This window comes from Orbicella franksi, chromosome 13 (assembly GCF_964199315.1).
Source record: "Orbicella franksi chromosome 13, jaOrbFran1.1, whole genome shotgun sequence".
Lineage (NCBI taxonomy): Eukaryota > Metazoa > Cnidaria > Anthozoa > Scleractinia > Merulinidae > Orbicella > Orbicella franksi.
In genome coordinates, this window is record NC_138157.1 from 10,254,152 (window position 1) to 10,269,676 (window position 15,525).

The 15,525-nt window shown below is 42.7% G+C and overlaps 3 protein-coding genes across 3 annotated transcripts in view; all 3 read right to left on the reverse strand.

The window, feature by feature from the left end:
- Positions 1 to 8: 8 nt before the first annotated feature.
- Positions 9 to 2,196, reverse strand: LOC145465336 (contactin-associated protein 1-like). Its single transcript, XM_081449115.1, has 2 exons — positions 2,164 to 2,196; positions 9 to 1,823 (listed from the first exon to the last, which is right to left on the reverse strand). The coding sequence occupies exon 2, from the start codon at positions 1,657 to 1,659 to the stop codon at positions 598 to 600; it is 1,062 nt and encodes a 353-aa protein (XP_081305241.1). The 5' UTR covers positions 1,660 to 1,823; positions 2,164 to 2,196; the 3' UTR covers positions 9 to 597.
- A 582-nt stretch (positions 2,197 to 2,778) lies between these two features.
- The window catches only part of LOC145465016 (uncharacterized), a 286,590-nt gene continuing 273,843 nt past the window's right edge, over positions 2,779 to 15,525 (reverse strand). Inside the window, exon 2 of the mRNA XM_081448829.1 lies at positions 2,779 to 8,346. Within this exon, the coding sequence (XP_081304955.1) occupies positions 2,779 to 8,043 (5,265 nt within the window). The 5' untranslated portion in view covers positions 8,044 to 8,346. The remainder of the gene's footprint in view (positions 8,347 to 15,525) is intronic.
- On the reverse strand, positions 9,171 to 14,058 carry LOC145465333 (uncharacterized). Its single transcript, XM_081449110.1, has 3 exons — positions 13,603 to 14,058; positions 12,623 to 13,267; positions 9,171 to 10,974 (listed from the first exon to the last, which is right to left on the reverse strand). The coding sequence occupies exons 1-3, from the start codon at positions 13,865 to 13,867 to the stop codon at positions 9,833 to 9,835; spliced, it is 2,052 nt and encodes a 683-aa protein (XP_081305236.1). The 5' UTR covers positions 13,868 to 14,058; the 3' UTR covers positions 9,171 to 9,832.

Here is a 15,525-nt window from a genome sequence, read left to right on the forward strand (position 1 = left end):
GTTGAATTGGTATACACTAGCCTGCGTCGCAGACAGTCTCAACCGCCAGTAGGGATTCTGTGACACGTCCGGCTGCAACGCAGACTATTGGTACACAGGAAGTTCAATAAAACAATAGCTTTACTTTGACAATAGGCCCTTTGCACGATCCGGTCACATGGTATAAAATCACACATGCTGGTGAGCAAGTTGCGCAGTGGGACTTCCAAAACAATGCAACTCGTACCAGTCCACCTGGACCTGCCTTTGTTTTGGAAGTCCCACTGCGCAACTTGCTCACCAGCATGTGTGATTTTGTACCATGTGACCGGATCGTGCAAAGGACCTATTATATTACGAGCTCGAGTGTTCTTTGAGCGAATGGTAAACGAGGCGTAGCTGATGATGATGTTTTTCATTCGTTTCCTTAAATTTGAAAGTTATTTTGTACATAAGACTTAAACTACATTCAAAATATCTTGACATAGTGCCTTTATGATCGCACGTACACGAAAAATACCAAAACAGATCGACGCGAATGTTTGCATGGTGTTATTTCTCTTTCCACTAATTTTGAAGTTGCTGTGTGGCTCATTGTATTTGTTATATATTGAGAGTTTATGTCCACCGAAAAACAACGACGGTGATTATTACAAACACCGAGCATACCATAAGTACAGCATCGAAAAAAGAAAAGTGTTTTTCTTCTATGCCATAGCATCTTAGTTTTCCTAGTGTGTGGTAACCTTGAGCACTCCCGCCCGTATCCCCAAACCTGAGCTGTTTAACTGGCAGATGTGTCTTGTCAGTAAGGAGACCGCTGTCTTCACGCCATACAAAGTCATTCTTATCACAGTTACAACCACAACTTGGGTCTGCGCATGAGTTGGTCATCCCGCATGCGCACTTACCACTGCCAGGTGATGCTCCACCCCAGTACGTCATCTGACTAGAATCACCTGACATCCACCAGGTAAATCCTCTCCCCACCGACTTTGAATGATAACACTCGTACGTAATAAACTGCTCACAGTGTGAGGAGACTCTGGTGAGACTCGCCAGCTGTGAAAGACTCGCTCCTGTGTAATGAATGTCACGTGAGTAGCAACCATGAGGATAACATCCATCCACCAACATTCTACTTTCACTATCGTGACTAATTACTGTCACGCCAACTCCATTTTTGTCACTCATGTCACAATTAACTGTAAATGGTACCAGGCCTCCCGCGCCATCTGGATCAATGACATAATTACCGCTTACACTGCTGACGTATTTTCTTACCACAGAACAGGACGTTGCCATAACTGGAGAATTGACTTTGACTTTAGCTTCTATGGTTGTCACAGCATTAGTAGCTCTACAGGTGTAAGATCCCTTGTGTGATTTCTTGATGTTTCTTATAAGCAGTATTCCATTCGGTAGAACATTGGACCCCACAGGAAGTGAAGACTTGCCATCCTTGGTCCAGGCGATTGTTGTTCTCAGGTCACTCTTGGCCACACACGGCAGATTAACACTTGAACCAAACGCGTAGGGAGTCACATCAAGAGGAGGACGAATTTTGAACTTCAGGGGAGGAAACATTATGAGCAAAGCGGCGTCTGTTGCTGATCCCAGAATGTTCTTCGTCTTACAAATGTATGTTCCACCATCTTTTTTGGTCACACTATAGATCATCAGGGTTCCATTCTTCACTTCAATTCTGTCTTCAGGCAAACTACCAACTTACTTTGACCACGTGATACGGGGAAGTGGCTGACCAGTAGCAGAGCAGGCGATGGTGACGTTTCGTTTCTCTTCAGCCATCAATCGATTGGATGATAAGAAAAGTTGAGGAGGAACTGTCGAGAAATGAAAAGTTATGATTATTCGGTCAAGGTATAGGTTATGTTACATTTTTTGTCTCCGGTTTAGTATTCAAGAATGAGACTGACGAAAGTCTGAATTTAGAAAAAAAGGGTCAAAGTGTTGATAACGCTAACCACTTGAAAAATCGTGATCCAGTAGATAACAGTCGACAAAAGAAACTACTCTTCCACTAAGTAGCGATTTATCCGGTGAATAACAGATACCCTCATGTTATTTTTATTATCAATCTTAAGGTTTATCTTTCCAATGTGCCTGTTAGACTGCATCAGATTCTGCCTCTAAACAGCCAAATCATAAAATAAATCTACTTACACTGAACAGTTAATTTCGCCGAGACATTCAATTTGGGTACTTAGGATAGGGGAGGAGGGAGCAGGGATGGGAATTGGTACTTGCATAAAGACTACTCATATATGTATGCCATCTGATCCACTTGCCGCTTGTAGAAAACGTATTCAAACGACACTTTCGTAGATAAAGACTCTATTCAAAGACAAAAAAAACTCCAGAATACAATTCAAGAACAACGACTTCGCATTAGTTTTGCATTCGTTCCCTTTCAGTTCAGTGTTCGAGGGGGGTCAAATCGTGTAAGTCACGTGACAAGCTCGGTCCCAGTTTTCAACACACTCCCCCGCGTTGATTGACGTCATCAATCAAAGTTCAAAGTTCATTTAAAGTTGAAACAATCTTACGAGCATAAACTCTATATAACAGAATGAACTCAATACATCTATCTTAGTCAGAATTCACGACGACAACTGGGACATCCTCGTCCCTCACTACTGTAACAGGAACATTTGCCACTCGGGGCACAGGGTTGGCAGTTCCATTATCCAACCTCACTTCCAGGGGATAGAGCCTCTGCAATGGGCGTCTCCATTCCGCGGTTGGCGAATTACCAGACTTGACTCTCACCACTGCACTTCAAACATGACCATCTCGACCAGGAAGTAATCGTTCGATCTTCCCAAGCCGCCACTGCTGTCTCGGGGTTTTGTTCTCATGTAGACACACAATATCTCCCACTTGCACTTTACGGACAGAATTTGCTCTCTTTGAGTAGCGATGGTACTCTCTAAGTTGTGTGAGATACTCAGACTTCCATCGGTTCCAAAAATGATCCAGTGTTCGCTTTAAGAATTTGGCTCTTCTTGTAAGTGTTCCCTCAGTTTGATCAACTTCGTTCGATGAGTTCTTTGATGGTACTGACAAAATTCTGCGGCCCACAATCAGGTGTGAAGGTGTTAATGGTTCCTCCATTTCATCGAAGACATATGTCAAGGGTCGTGAATTCAAGGCTGCTTCCACTTCTACAAGGACAGTAGACAGCTCGTCATAGTTTAACCGGGCATTTCGTATGACCTTCTTCAAACTCAACTTGACTGATTTTACTAGACGTTCAAAGAAACCACCCCACCAAGGGGCCGCTTCGACATTGAACCTCCACTGTGTACCGTCGCACTGACAATATGCCTGCACTCTTGAATCCTTAAATGTTTTCCCATTGTCACTGACAATCAAGACAGGAATTCCTCGTCTCCCTTTAAAGCGAGTAAGGGCTCTGATAAAACTTTCCGCACTCAGATTTGGGACAAGTTCCCGATGAACAGCTCGGGTTGCAGCGCACGTGAACAAAGCTATATAGACCTTGTTCAAATCTCCATTCTTTGAGAATACATCCTTGACATACATGGGCCCAGCGAAGTCCACTCCTACTCGAGTAAAAGCAAAGTCATCGCTCAATCGAAATTCAGGAAGAGGTGGGGGAGGAGGAACTGCATAGCTTCTGCCCTCTAACTTCTTACAAACAGAACATTTTCCTATCGCAGTTTTCACAGTCTGCCTTCCTTTTGTTACCCAGAATCTTGACCTTAGCTCTGTGAGAGTGTCCCTCACACCATTGTGAAGAACCTTGAGATGACAATCATTTATCACTAGGTAAGTTAGTCGTGAACATCTTGGAAGGAATATTGGAAAACGAGCATCATACGGAATCGGGGCATTTTTAAGACGACCACCACACCTCAGAATTCCCTTGTCATCTGTAAACAGTGATAATGAGATCTTGACCTGGTCAAAGTTCTTGTTGTTGTATACAGATTTCTGAACCTCCTTGATCCAAAGCTCTCTTGCACAATCCACCTCTTCATGCCTTATTACTCCATCCACTAACCTCTTCTTCATTTTACTTTGCTTGAGATTAGAAACAAATCGCACAACATATGCAGTGACTCGCACAAGTCTTTGAAGACTACTGAACCTTTCCAAGGGAATGATGCAATCAAGATTTAGTGACTTTTCTGACGTCACCTCTCCAGAGGCAATGTTTGCAAGAACTGTACCATCATGCTGCTTTGTGTGGCTGTTACAGCTTCCCTTCTTCAGTTCTAGGCAAGGATCTGAATCGTCACTTGTGACTTCAGCAGAGTTCATTGCAAGACTTGGCCACCACTGCTTTTCCTTTCTAAGGAACTCAGGACCACTCCACCACAATTGGTTGGTGATCAGTTTCGAGGTCATCGTACCACGTGAGCAGATGTCAGCTGGATTGGATTCTGTGGGGCAATAATTCCACTGAGTTGGCTTTGTAAGTCGACGGATCTCAACCACTCTGTTTTGAATGAATTGCTTGAATTCTCTGTTTACACCCCAAATCCACCACAGAACAATTTGCGAATCTGACCAGAAGAACACAGCATCAACTTCCAATGCTCCGTCAAATGTTGTCAACACAGTATTGACCAGTCGGGCCAGAACAAGAGCACCTAGTAACTCCAGTCGAGGTATGGTTTCTCCATTTATCGGAGCAACTCTGGTTTTTGACGATAAAAGCTGGGTGAAGACAGTTCCAGTAGTTGTTTCAAGGCGTAAATACACAACTGCTCCATAGGCTTTCTCACTTGCATCCGCAAAACCATGGAGTTGAATGCTTTGTAAATCTCCTGATGACAAGCCAAGGTGGTAGTGTCTCCTCACTTCCACCACCCCCACCTTCTTAGCATCTTGAACAAGCTTTAACCACTGTTCATGGATGAATGAATCCACGGGGTCATCCCAACCCACTCTTGTCTTGCAAATAGATTGAAAGATGATCTTCAGTAGAATGATGACTGGACTAATTAGTCCCAGGGGATCATACAACTTGCTTGTTGTACCAAGAATTGCTCTCTTCGTAACTGGACAAGTATTGCTAGTTTCTAGTGGAGAGGCCAGATCCAAGAGTAACAAATCATTTCCTCTATCCCATCCAACTCCCAGTACTTTCAGTTTTGCTGTGCTGGGGTTCTTTGACGTCTCAAACAGGGAACTCGAGAAGGTTTGATCTTCCTCTTGAACAGGGTGCTCCTTGACAGACTCGCTTGTAACTTGAGAAGACTGGCTTTCGGATTGTTCAATTCTTTCCTGAAGGGCTTCAGAGTTGGAGACCCATTTTCTCATATTGAAGCCTCCGCTCTTGAAGGATGACTTCAGATTCTCATACATCTCGAAAACGGAATTGTCAGAATCATCTCCACCAACAAAGTCATCCACATACAGACTTTTCAGAACTCTCTCAGCAAATTCTTTGGGGATGTCAGCAGAAGTCAAGTGATGACGAATTGTTGCATTCAATAGGAACGGACTTGCGGAGACGCCAAATGCAACTCTTGCAAATCGATAAACTTGTAGGTTCGGGTGGCTGCTTGTGACATCATCAACCCACAGGAAACGAAGATAGTCACGATCTTTGGGGTGAACTGAAACATTTAGAAAAGCTTTCTCAATGTCTCCTATGAGGGCTGTCTTGTGAGCCCGGAACCTCAGGAGGATGTCATAGATGAGGGGAGATAGTGGTGGACCAGCATACAAACAGTCATTGAGACTTGATGTGTTCTTTCCTGATCGTGTACTGGCATCATAAACAATACGAAGTTTTGTGGTGTCCTTGTCCACGCGAATCACTTCATGATGAGGAATGTAATGTACTTTTCCCACACCATTGTTGACACCTTGATCCACAGGTTCCACAATTCTTTGTTGTTGCTGATCTTGGATGACATCATCATAGTGCTTTAACATCTCGGGCTTTAATTTCAGACGTTTCAGTAGTGAGACCAACCTTGATTTGCACAAAGCAAAATTATCTGGAAGCAGCTCATGGTCCTCTTTGAAAGGTAGCTGTACTTGATATCTTCCTTCAGTGAATTCAACTTCGCTAACAAATTTGTCATACAGAGACGAACCTTTATCTCGAATGCCAAGTGACTCATAGTCCCAGAATTTTCCAAGTTCAGAGGCAAGTTCATCTTGACCGACGACACTTGCTTCCACTTTCAGTACATGCGTCGCAGTAAGATTCACAGTGTTACCATTGTCACGGTTAGACACAATCATAGTGGGTCCGGAGAGGACATATCCTAGCTTTGTAGCAAGAGCAACAGGTTCCCACGGTGCACCTCTCACAATAGTACCTTCGACCAATGACCAATAATAATCAGCACCAATGAGAATGCTGATGGGCAAATCTCTGCCGCCACACCTGTCGGCTAAACTGAGGTCATGCAGATGTTCGTAGCTAGACTGAGCAAGCTCTGTGGGTTGTTGGGTCAGAGGGCCACATATGACTGGCACCACATAGGCTTGAATGTACACAATTGCATCGCATCTGGTTTTGATACCCACTTGAACAATTTCACATGTTCGTAGCCTGGCGTCAGACTTACCAAAGGTTTTGATTAGAAGTGACTCTCTACCAATTACTGATAACCCCAGTTTGTCTTTAAGGTCCTTAGTCATGTATGATCGCTGACTGCATGAGTCAAAAACCAGACGAACACTTAGTGGAAAACTGTCATTATCCGGACGCACAACTTCAGCGGTTGCGGTTTGCAACAACACCGACCCTCTAGACTGATCCACATACATACTAGTAGAGACACTGGCCACATGTTCTCGATCTTGCCCACCCAGGGTTGGATCAGGGTTACCACAAATTGCTACATGATGGGCACCTTGACATTTAAGACACTTCATAGGTGCTTGACAGTTACGTGCCAAATGTCCTTGCTTGAGACAGAGAAAACACTTGCCCTTCCTTTTAAGAACTTCCCTTCTAGATTCAATACTTGTGACATTACATTTAGAGCTCTGATGATTTTGATTACAGAATGAGCACCAAACACGAGGAGACTGTTTATTCTCAGAACTGTCGGTGTACAAAGCTGATGTAGAAAATGGCGATTCACCTCTCTGATGTGAAGGCCTGGAATCCTTGTTATTGACAAGACATTGTTCTCTCAGTTGCAGTTCCTTGTGAAATTCACCCAAAATATCTTTCAGATTCCATGTCTCCGATTCCAAATTTCGTGTGATAGCGATCCGAAATTCCTCCGGTAATTTCTGCATAACGATTGGTGTCAAGAAGCAACCATACATTTCAGATGAGATTTCCATACTTTCCAATCCACGAACATGAGATTCCACTGTGTCGTACAAGCTTCGGAGTTTCTTTACTTCGCTTATCGATTCCACCTTGGGGAGTTTAGTGAGCACTTCCATGTGGCTGGAGATCACTATCTGTCGATTTCCGAATCTTTGTTTAAGCAGTCCAACTGCCTTTTCGTAGTTTGCACTCGTCAGGGCCAGACCAGCGATCGTACTACGCGCGGTGCCAGTAAGAAGTGACTGCAAATAATTGAATTTATCCACTGAAGACAAATTTGGGTTCTTATGAACCGCAGACTCGAAAGATTCCCAAAAGGGATACCAGTGTATGGGATTTCCGTGAAACTTCTTAAGCTCGAGCTTCGGCAACTTTGCCTTCGAAACGTGATCTTGAGAAGTTCCCGCGCTTTCGGAAGGAGGAAGTTGCGCCACAGAAGGGAATTCCTGACTCTTACCCTGCATTTCTTGAGCTTCCAAAACAGATTCTAACTCAACAATACACTCCTGAATGGAACTCATTATCTCACAGCTCTCAGAGACTTCGGTATCGATGGTTTTTACGTCGTCCACCAGCTCCACAATTTCGCGGTCGAGCGACTGAAGCTCCGACATTTTCGTTTCAAGGGCGGTTCGAAGAAATTTCAGCCTTTTCACTTCGATGGAATTGCCTTCAGAGATTAGCCCTTTGGCTTGTTCGATAGTTTTCTGGACGAACTTTCGGTGACCATCGCGAAATTTTTTCAAATTCCTCAATTTCGGCGGCATAATTGGTCGCCCACGTGCTTTCAGCTAGTGCAGCTTTGACTTCACAACAGCTTCCTTTGAGACGTTCTTCACAACGCTAGAATCCCAGTTTCAATTCCCGGGTCTCGGCACCAAATGTAGAAAACGTATTCAAACGACACTTTCGTAGATAAAGACTCTATTCAAAGACAAAAAAACTCCAGAATACAATTCAAGAACAACGACTTCGCATTAGTTTTGCATTCGTTCCCTTTCAGTTCAGTGTTCGAGGGGGGTCAAATCGTGTAAGTCACGTGACAAGCTCGGTCCCAGTTTTCAACACCGCTTGCTGATATCCGTCAACAAAGGTTTTTTCACCTAAATGCTCGTCATTTTAAACTTAATACAGCCGGGTTATCATTTTAATGGTGCTGCGATGAATCAAAGCTAAAATTTAGGAACATGCATCTGTCTCAATCCCTTTTAATTTTAAAGGATGGGAACATTATATTCATTTTCTAACTGTTAAGTCTGATCGCCAGCGCCTCTTTTAATTTCTATTCGCTGATCGGGTTTTCTGTAAAAAGATGTTTTTGTGATTACTATGTAACAGTACAATAATAGAGAGAAAGTTTTGGTAGCTGAGAATAACACCATGATCACAGATGTTACAATGAATGTAGTGTTCTCGGGGCTAAAGGTCTTAGTGTAGGCCGTCAAACAAAGGAAAACCTGACATGAACCTCCGTAGGCGATAACAGCCGTTCACCGCTAATGAGCTTTTACGCGACAAGCCTTCTGCACCAACTCCAACTTAGATCGTTCTGGTTTCGTTAGGACAAAATTAGAAACTGATACAGAGAGTAAACAATCTGCCATTTGTTTGCATCCAAGCTTATAAAGCACCTCATAAAAAAAAACAAAAAAAAAAAAACATGACCAGCATAATGTGTATCAAATCATTTGGCGTTATTTGGAACACCGTAACGCGACCATCGCGCGCCTAGGATAGAACCCGCTTGGTGTCGTTTTCAAGGGCACCTAACGGACTAAAATTATAAAATCCCTCAGACAGGAAAAAAAATCAAGACGTAAAGTCCTTTTTTTTAAGGTAAAAGGGCTTTTTAAACAACTTTTATTTCTGCTTGGAACGATTTAGCTGTTCCGACTTTCGTCAGCGGTAGCGAGTTTAGGCGGATTTCTGGCCTGGTATCGAGGGACACATTTACCCTGGAAATGATGGGGAGGGAGGACACAAGGAAGAAGTAAACTAAATTGATTACCTTTTAAAAACGTAATCCTTCCATTTAGGGCACATTAAGCGAACATTTCGAACCAAATAATTAACTGAGGGGGATCCCTTTTGTACATCTATTTTATGGAAGACCTCTTTTGTTGGGTGTGCCGTTCGTCTCCTCGAGTGTCAAAATGTCTCCAAAATAAGTACGGGGAAAGTTGACACTGATGAGTTTGCTATGCGTGTGCACGAAGATGACGCGAGGTCCTCTGAAGTTGCTGCAACCCGTTTTTTCAGCGAAGCGAGACTCATTGCTACAGCAACTTACAAAACTGTGGTTAAGCGCGAAATTACGCTTTCATTTATTTGCCATATCTAGGTGAGATGGTTTTAATGTCACAGCGTTAACCTAACTGTTTTATTTTGAACATGCTCATGCCGGTTTAATTACATTTTGAAGAGTTCAGTGACTGAACTTATAAAATTTGTCAAATGTTGGCCGAAAGTGCGGAACTACTATACAACAATAATGATTGTTACATATACTAAGGGTGCCATAACTTGGAACATGAAAATTAAAGGGAAGATAGTCAGTTACGCTATACCATAGCATTTCAGTTTTCCCAGTGTGTGGTAACCTTGCTCGTTGCTCCCGCCTGTATCCCCAAACCTGAGCTGTTTAACTGGCAGATGTGTCTTGTCAGTAAGGAGACCGCTGTCTTCACGCCATACAAAGTCATTCTTATCACAGTTACAACCATATCTTGGGTTTGCACATGAGTTAGTCATCCCGCATGCGCACTTACCACTGCCAGGTGATGCTCCGCCCCAGTACGTCATCTTACTAGAATCACGTGACACCCACCAAGCATATCCTCTCCCCACTGAGACTGAATGATAACACTCGTACTTAATAAACTGCTCACAGTGTGATGAGACTCGTGTGAGACTCGACAGCTGAGAACGACTCGCTCCCGTGTAATGAATGTCACGTGAGTAACTACCAGGACGGCCATACCCATTCACATGCGTTTTGCTTTCACTGTCGTGACTGATGACTGTCACGCCAACTCCATTTTTGTCACTCATGTCACAATAAACTGAAAATGATGCCAGGCCTCTCGCGCCATCTGGGTCAATGACGTAATTTCCGCTTACACTACTGACGTGTTTTCTTATCACAGAACAGGAAGTTGCAGTAGCTGGAGAACTGACTTTGACTTTAGCTTCTATTGTGGTCACAGCATTAGCAGCTCTACAGGTGTAAGATCCTTCGTGTGATTTCTTGATGTTCTTTATAAGCAGTGTTCCATTCGGTAGAAAACTGGACTCCACAGGAAGTAAAGACTTGCCATCCTTGGTCCAGGCGATTGTTTTTTTCAGGTCACTCTCGGCCACACACGGTAGATGAACGCTTGAACCAATCACAGGAGTAACTTCTTGAGGAGGACGGACTTTGAACCGCAAACGAGGAAATATCACTACTACAGAAGTGTCTGATGTTGATCCCAGAATATTCTCCGCCTTACAAATATACGTTCCACTGTCATTTCCTGTCGCACTGTAGATTGTCAAGGTTCCATTCAGCATTTCAGTTCTGTCTTCAGGCAAACTACCAACCGACTTTGACCACGTGATACTGGGAGGCGGCTGACCAGTGGCAGTGCAGGCGATGGTAACTTTTTGTTTCTCTTCAGCCATCAATCGATTGGATGACAATGAAAGTTGAGGAGGAACTGTTGAGAAAAAGAAAAATTATGATTATTCGGGCAAGGTATATTTTATGTTACATTTTTTGTCTCCGGTTTAGTATTCAGTAATGAGACCAAGTCTGGTTTTAGAACAAAAGGGTAATAAAAATAATAATTACTTTATTTACGTGTCAATGAGATTTAGCATTGCTGCCGATAGGGAACACCTAAAAAGAGTTACAATTATCAGGACTATGTACAAATTAAGTGTTTAAACATTATAATTATTTACAAGAGAAAAGCCTATCTATCAAAATAAAAATACAAAAGTGAATAAAGTTGCAAATAAAGTTAAAGTGCAACTAATCCCTCAATTATTTTCCTTTAATGAAATCTACTAGTTTTGCCAATTACTTCAGCGAAAAAATTTCCTCGATTGATGTTCAAGTTGAACATATATGACATTTGATTTCACTGCTAGCATCAATTAAAATGTTTTTTTTCCTTATTAATGTAATTTTTAATACCGCTTTTACCGGTTGGTAAAACGCAGTTAATGGAACACAACACCCCTTGAGGGTTAGGCTGTTTACGTTTGTCACGCAATTTAGTAGGATAAACACTAATAGAATACTGAACGCTCAATTCATGAATGAACGTTTCCTCATTCTAGCAGTTTGCACAAACACTATTCATGTCTGTATTTTAGTTTCTATCTCGAGGTATAATCTAGAAAAATAACTTAGCCTCTCCTAGATTGGCCCATATATTTGTTAGCTCCATTCATTGCTAACAAGCTCGCCACGTTGCGTCTATTTAGTTCATAGCACAGCTGTACCTATCGGTCGAACGTTGAGACACTGTCTTGTTATATAAATCTCAATACACTGTCAGAGGGCATTATCCTGGCAGCTTGCACGAGAGTACACAGTTTTTAACAATTTAGCTTTAAAATTTCCCACGCTCCCTCCCTTAGAGAAGGGATTTTATTTGCTACTTGACAATAAACTGGGGTCACTCCTTGTGGTTCAGTTAAGTCTGCGTAGCGACTTTCCCCAAGCTTTGGCATTACTTGTGTCTTGCCATCTTGTATCCTAGGCCTTATCTTGTCCGATCCAGCCTGTGCTGTGCTGGGAAGATAAGAAAGGCTCTGCCAATACTCTTGTTCTGTTCCCACGTTAGTGGGGGAATAACTGAGGTTTTTAGTTTGTGTACCTATCACCACGTCATGTCAAACCTGCCACAGGGCTGTGTCCCCCTCAATTACGCCATATTGTTGTTTGCGTATTTTGTTGTGTTACCTTTTACCTGGTTGCGTTACATCTACTCTTAGTTTGAATAACGGAATAGTGACATTAACATTCTTTAAACTGAATGATTTAATATGATTGGGAAGTCTGGCCCATAGTTTTGGACGCAAATACGACACTGAATGTTTTCCATAAGTCACTGTCTTGAATCGTGGGATCACAAAGTCTGCATTTCTCAAATTCAAAGGGTTGATGATGCTAACCACCGGATAAATGGCGATCCAGTGGATAAGTGTTGACAAAAGAAACTACACTTCCACTAAGAGGCGATTTATCCGGTGGATAACAGATATCCTCATGTTACTTTTATTTTCAATCTAAAGGTTTATCTTTCAAATGTCACAGTCTCTAAAAAGCCAAATACTTAAAATAAAGCTACTTACCCTGAACGGTTAATTTCGCCGATTCATTAACTTGTCCCAGTAAATTCTCAGCTCTGCAGCTGTAAACACCGTCGTCTCCAGATCTAACGTCCTTCACAATCAGAGCGCCACTGGACTCTACCACGTAACGACCAACGGGAAGCGATGAATTCAGCTTAGACCATGTGACTTTTGGTCTTGGATTACCATCGGCTGTACATTTCAAAATGGCTGTCTGGCTTTCATTGACTGTCATTCCAACAGGACCCTGCAGCAGAGATGGAGCCGAGATGGACTGGCCCGGGTCACCTTTGTCACCTTTCATACCCGGCGGGCCTCTAGGTCCCACGGGACCGGGATCTCCCGTAATTCCACCATCTCCCTTTATACCCATGGGTCCTTGACTTCCTATTGGTCCATGTTTACCAGGAGATCCATTTGAGCCGGGTCTCCCTGGGGGACCTGGTCTCCCTCGCGTTCCCCGTCTACCCGTGTTCCCTTTTGGTCCTGCACGGCAGAGCGTGTGATCTTTAGCACAGACTTTGTTTTGCAGCAGACCAAGTTCTTGTTTGATCAACACTTGTACTTCAGAGGCTGTTAGGGTCGATTTTTGTTGTGAATCATCGGGTGAAGAACGCCTTTTTCTTGAGAGGGTTTCTTGCTCACCTGATAAATAAGGACATCTTAAAATCGCACACTCGAAGCCATTTGGTATTCAATAGTTTCTGTGATGCAATAATCAGACAAGCTAGTACAAAGGGATTTCCTTTTCTAGTAGATTGAGTTTCAGCAACTTAGCGTTAGCCTCATTATTTCGTATCCATTTGTGCTGGGAAAGAAAGGTATCCCGTTTATTTTTTTTCTTAATATCCAGTGTCTCGAAACAGCCGCTAATAGGGCCTCTCCGGTTAAAAAGAAATATCGATGGTGGGTGAAGACGACGCGCACCACAATAATTAAGGACTGAGAGTTTTTTATAAGTTACATGACATGAAACTCACCTTTGGTCGGTTGCCAATGGCGGCCTGAAACCTTAACTTGCCATCGTTCATAACTTTGTTGAACTTTTCGAAGAATTTCTGTCTCTATGTTATCACAGAATGTTACTAAGTGTGATATCAGTCGATGATGTTCTTGTATTCTGAGTTCCACTTGAATTAGCGCGATACAACACACAACAGACAACAGCAAGCCTGACCATGAACATAAGCGGTCCAGTGTTTGTCTTCTGTTCGTCTGCTTCTGTTCTCTATCATGTTGCTTCATCGTTGCAGCTAGCAGGCAGACAAAGTCGAGATCTCAAACTGATGCTGAGGACGTTGTATTCAATTGTTTCGGTCTTCAGCTGTTCAGTATGGGTATGTAAAGACGATAAAAAGCTGATGTGTCCGAGTTTCATTGACGAAAGAGTAACATGATCCTTAATGCTAACAGATATAAGATAAAAATAGCAGGACTTGTTTGTACTTTGTAATGGGGATTCAGTATCACAGGAAGTACACTATTACCTTCATATACGTAATTTCAAAGTCTACACAGCAGGCATGCTGTAAAAGACTGCTAGCTTGATGTTTTCGTACTCTTGACCTCGAACTGTTTGGTTGTATTCTGTGTTTCCTAGTTGATTTCCCAAACTCTGTAAAGAGATCTGGTTGGAGGTTATATCTGCCATAATCATTTGGCTATTTGAGATAGGGGAGGAGGGGGCAGGGGTGGGAATTGCTACATGAATAAACACTACTCATATGTATGTCATGTGATCCACTTGCCGCTTAATGATATCCCTCAACAAAGGTCTCTTTCACTTAAATGCTCATCATTTTAAACTTGATGCAGCCGAGTTATCATTCTAATGGTGCTGCGATGAATTAATGCTAAAATTACAAACATGCATCCGGTCTCATTTAATTTTAAAATATCGGAACATTCCTTTTTAACTGTTAAGTCTGATCACCACCGTTTCTTTTCTATTCGCTGATCGGGTTTTCTGTAAAAAGAGCTTTCGTGATTACTATGTAACAGTACAACAATAGAGAGACAGTTTTGGTAGCTCAGAATAACACCATGATCACAGATGTTACAATGAATGGAGTGTTCTTGGTCTAAAGGTATTAGTGTAGGTCGTCAAACGAAGGAAAAACTGACATGGACCTTTGTAACCGATAACAGCCGCTCACCTCCAATGAGCTTTTACTTGACAAGCCTTCTGTACTAACTCCAACTGAGATCGTTCTGGTGTCGTTAGGAGAAAATTAGTCACTGACACAGAGAGTAAACAATTTGCCATGTTTGCATCCAAGTTTGATCCTTTCATGAAAGAACATGATGAGCATAATAGGTTTCAAATCATTTGGCGTTATTTGGAACACCGTAATGCGACCATCACGCGCCTAGGGTACAACCCGCTTGATGCTCGTTTTCAGGGGCACCTAACGGACTAATACTGTAAAATCCCAACGGCAGCAAAATAATCAAGACGTAAAGTACCTTTTTAAACAACTTTTATTTCTTCTGGGAACGTTTTAGCTGTTCCGCCTCTCATCAGCGGCGGGCAGTTTAGGCGGATTTCTTGCCTGGTATCGAGGGACACATTTACACTAGAAGGGATGGGGAGGGGGAACACAGGGAAGAGGTAAACTAATTGATTGCCTTTTAAAAAGGTCATCCTTCCATTTAGGGAACATTAAGCAAACATTCCGAACCAAACAATTAACTGAGGGTGTCCTGTTCGTACACCTATTCTACGGAAGACCTCTTTTGTTGGGTGTGCCGTTCGTCTCATCGAGTGTCAAAATGCCTCCAAAATAAGTACAGGGGAAGTTTCAGAAATAGACTTCCGTTGTTAGGGAAATCCTGGCTTGAATTTCGTCCACACTTATAGCTACTTATTAGTCGTGCAACCCTTATAATAGCTCACGTTTGTG

Coding starts and splice junctions, on each gene's coding strand:
- LOC145465336 (XM_081449115.1), bottom strand. CDS start 1,659: ATGATCTATAGTGTGACCAAAAAAGATGGTGGAACATACATTTGTAAG.
- LOC145465333 (XM_081449110.1), bottom strand. CDS start 13,867: ATGAAGCAACATGATAGAGAACAGAAGCAGACGAACAGAAGACAAACA. Junction 13,268..13,602: donor CCATTGGCAACCGACCAAAG/GTGAGTTTCATG, acceptor CTTATTTATCAG/GTGAGCAAGAAACCCTCTCA. Junction 10,975..12,622: donor GGCGAAATTAACCGTTCAGG/GTAAGTAGCTTT, acceptor TTTTCTCAACAG/TTCCTCCTCAACTTTCATTG.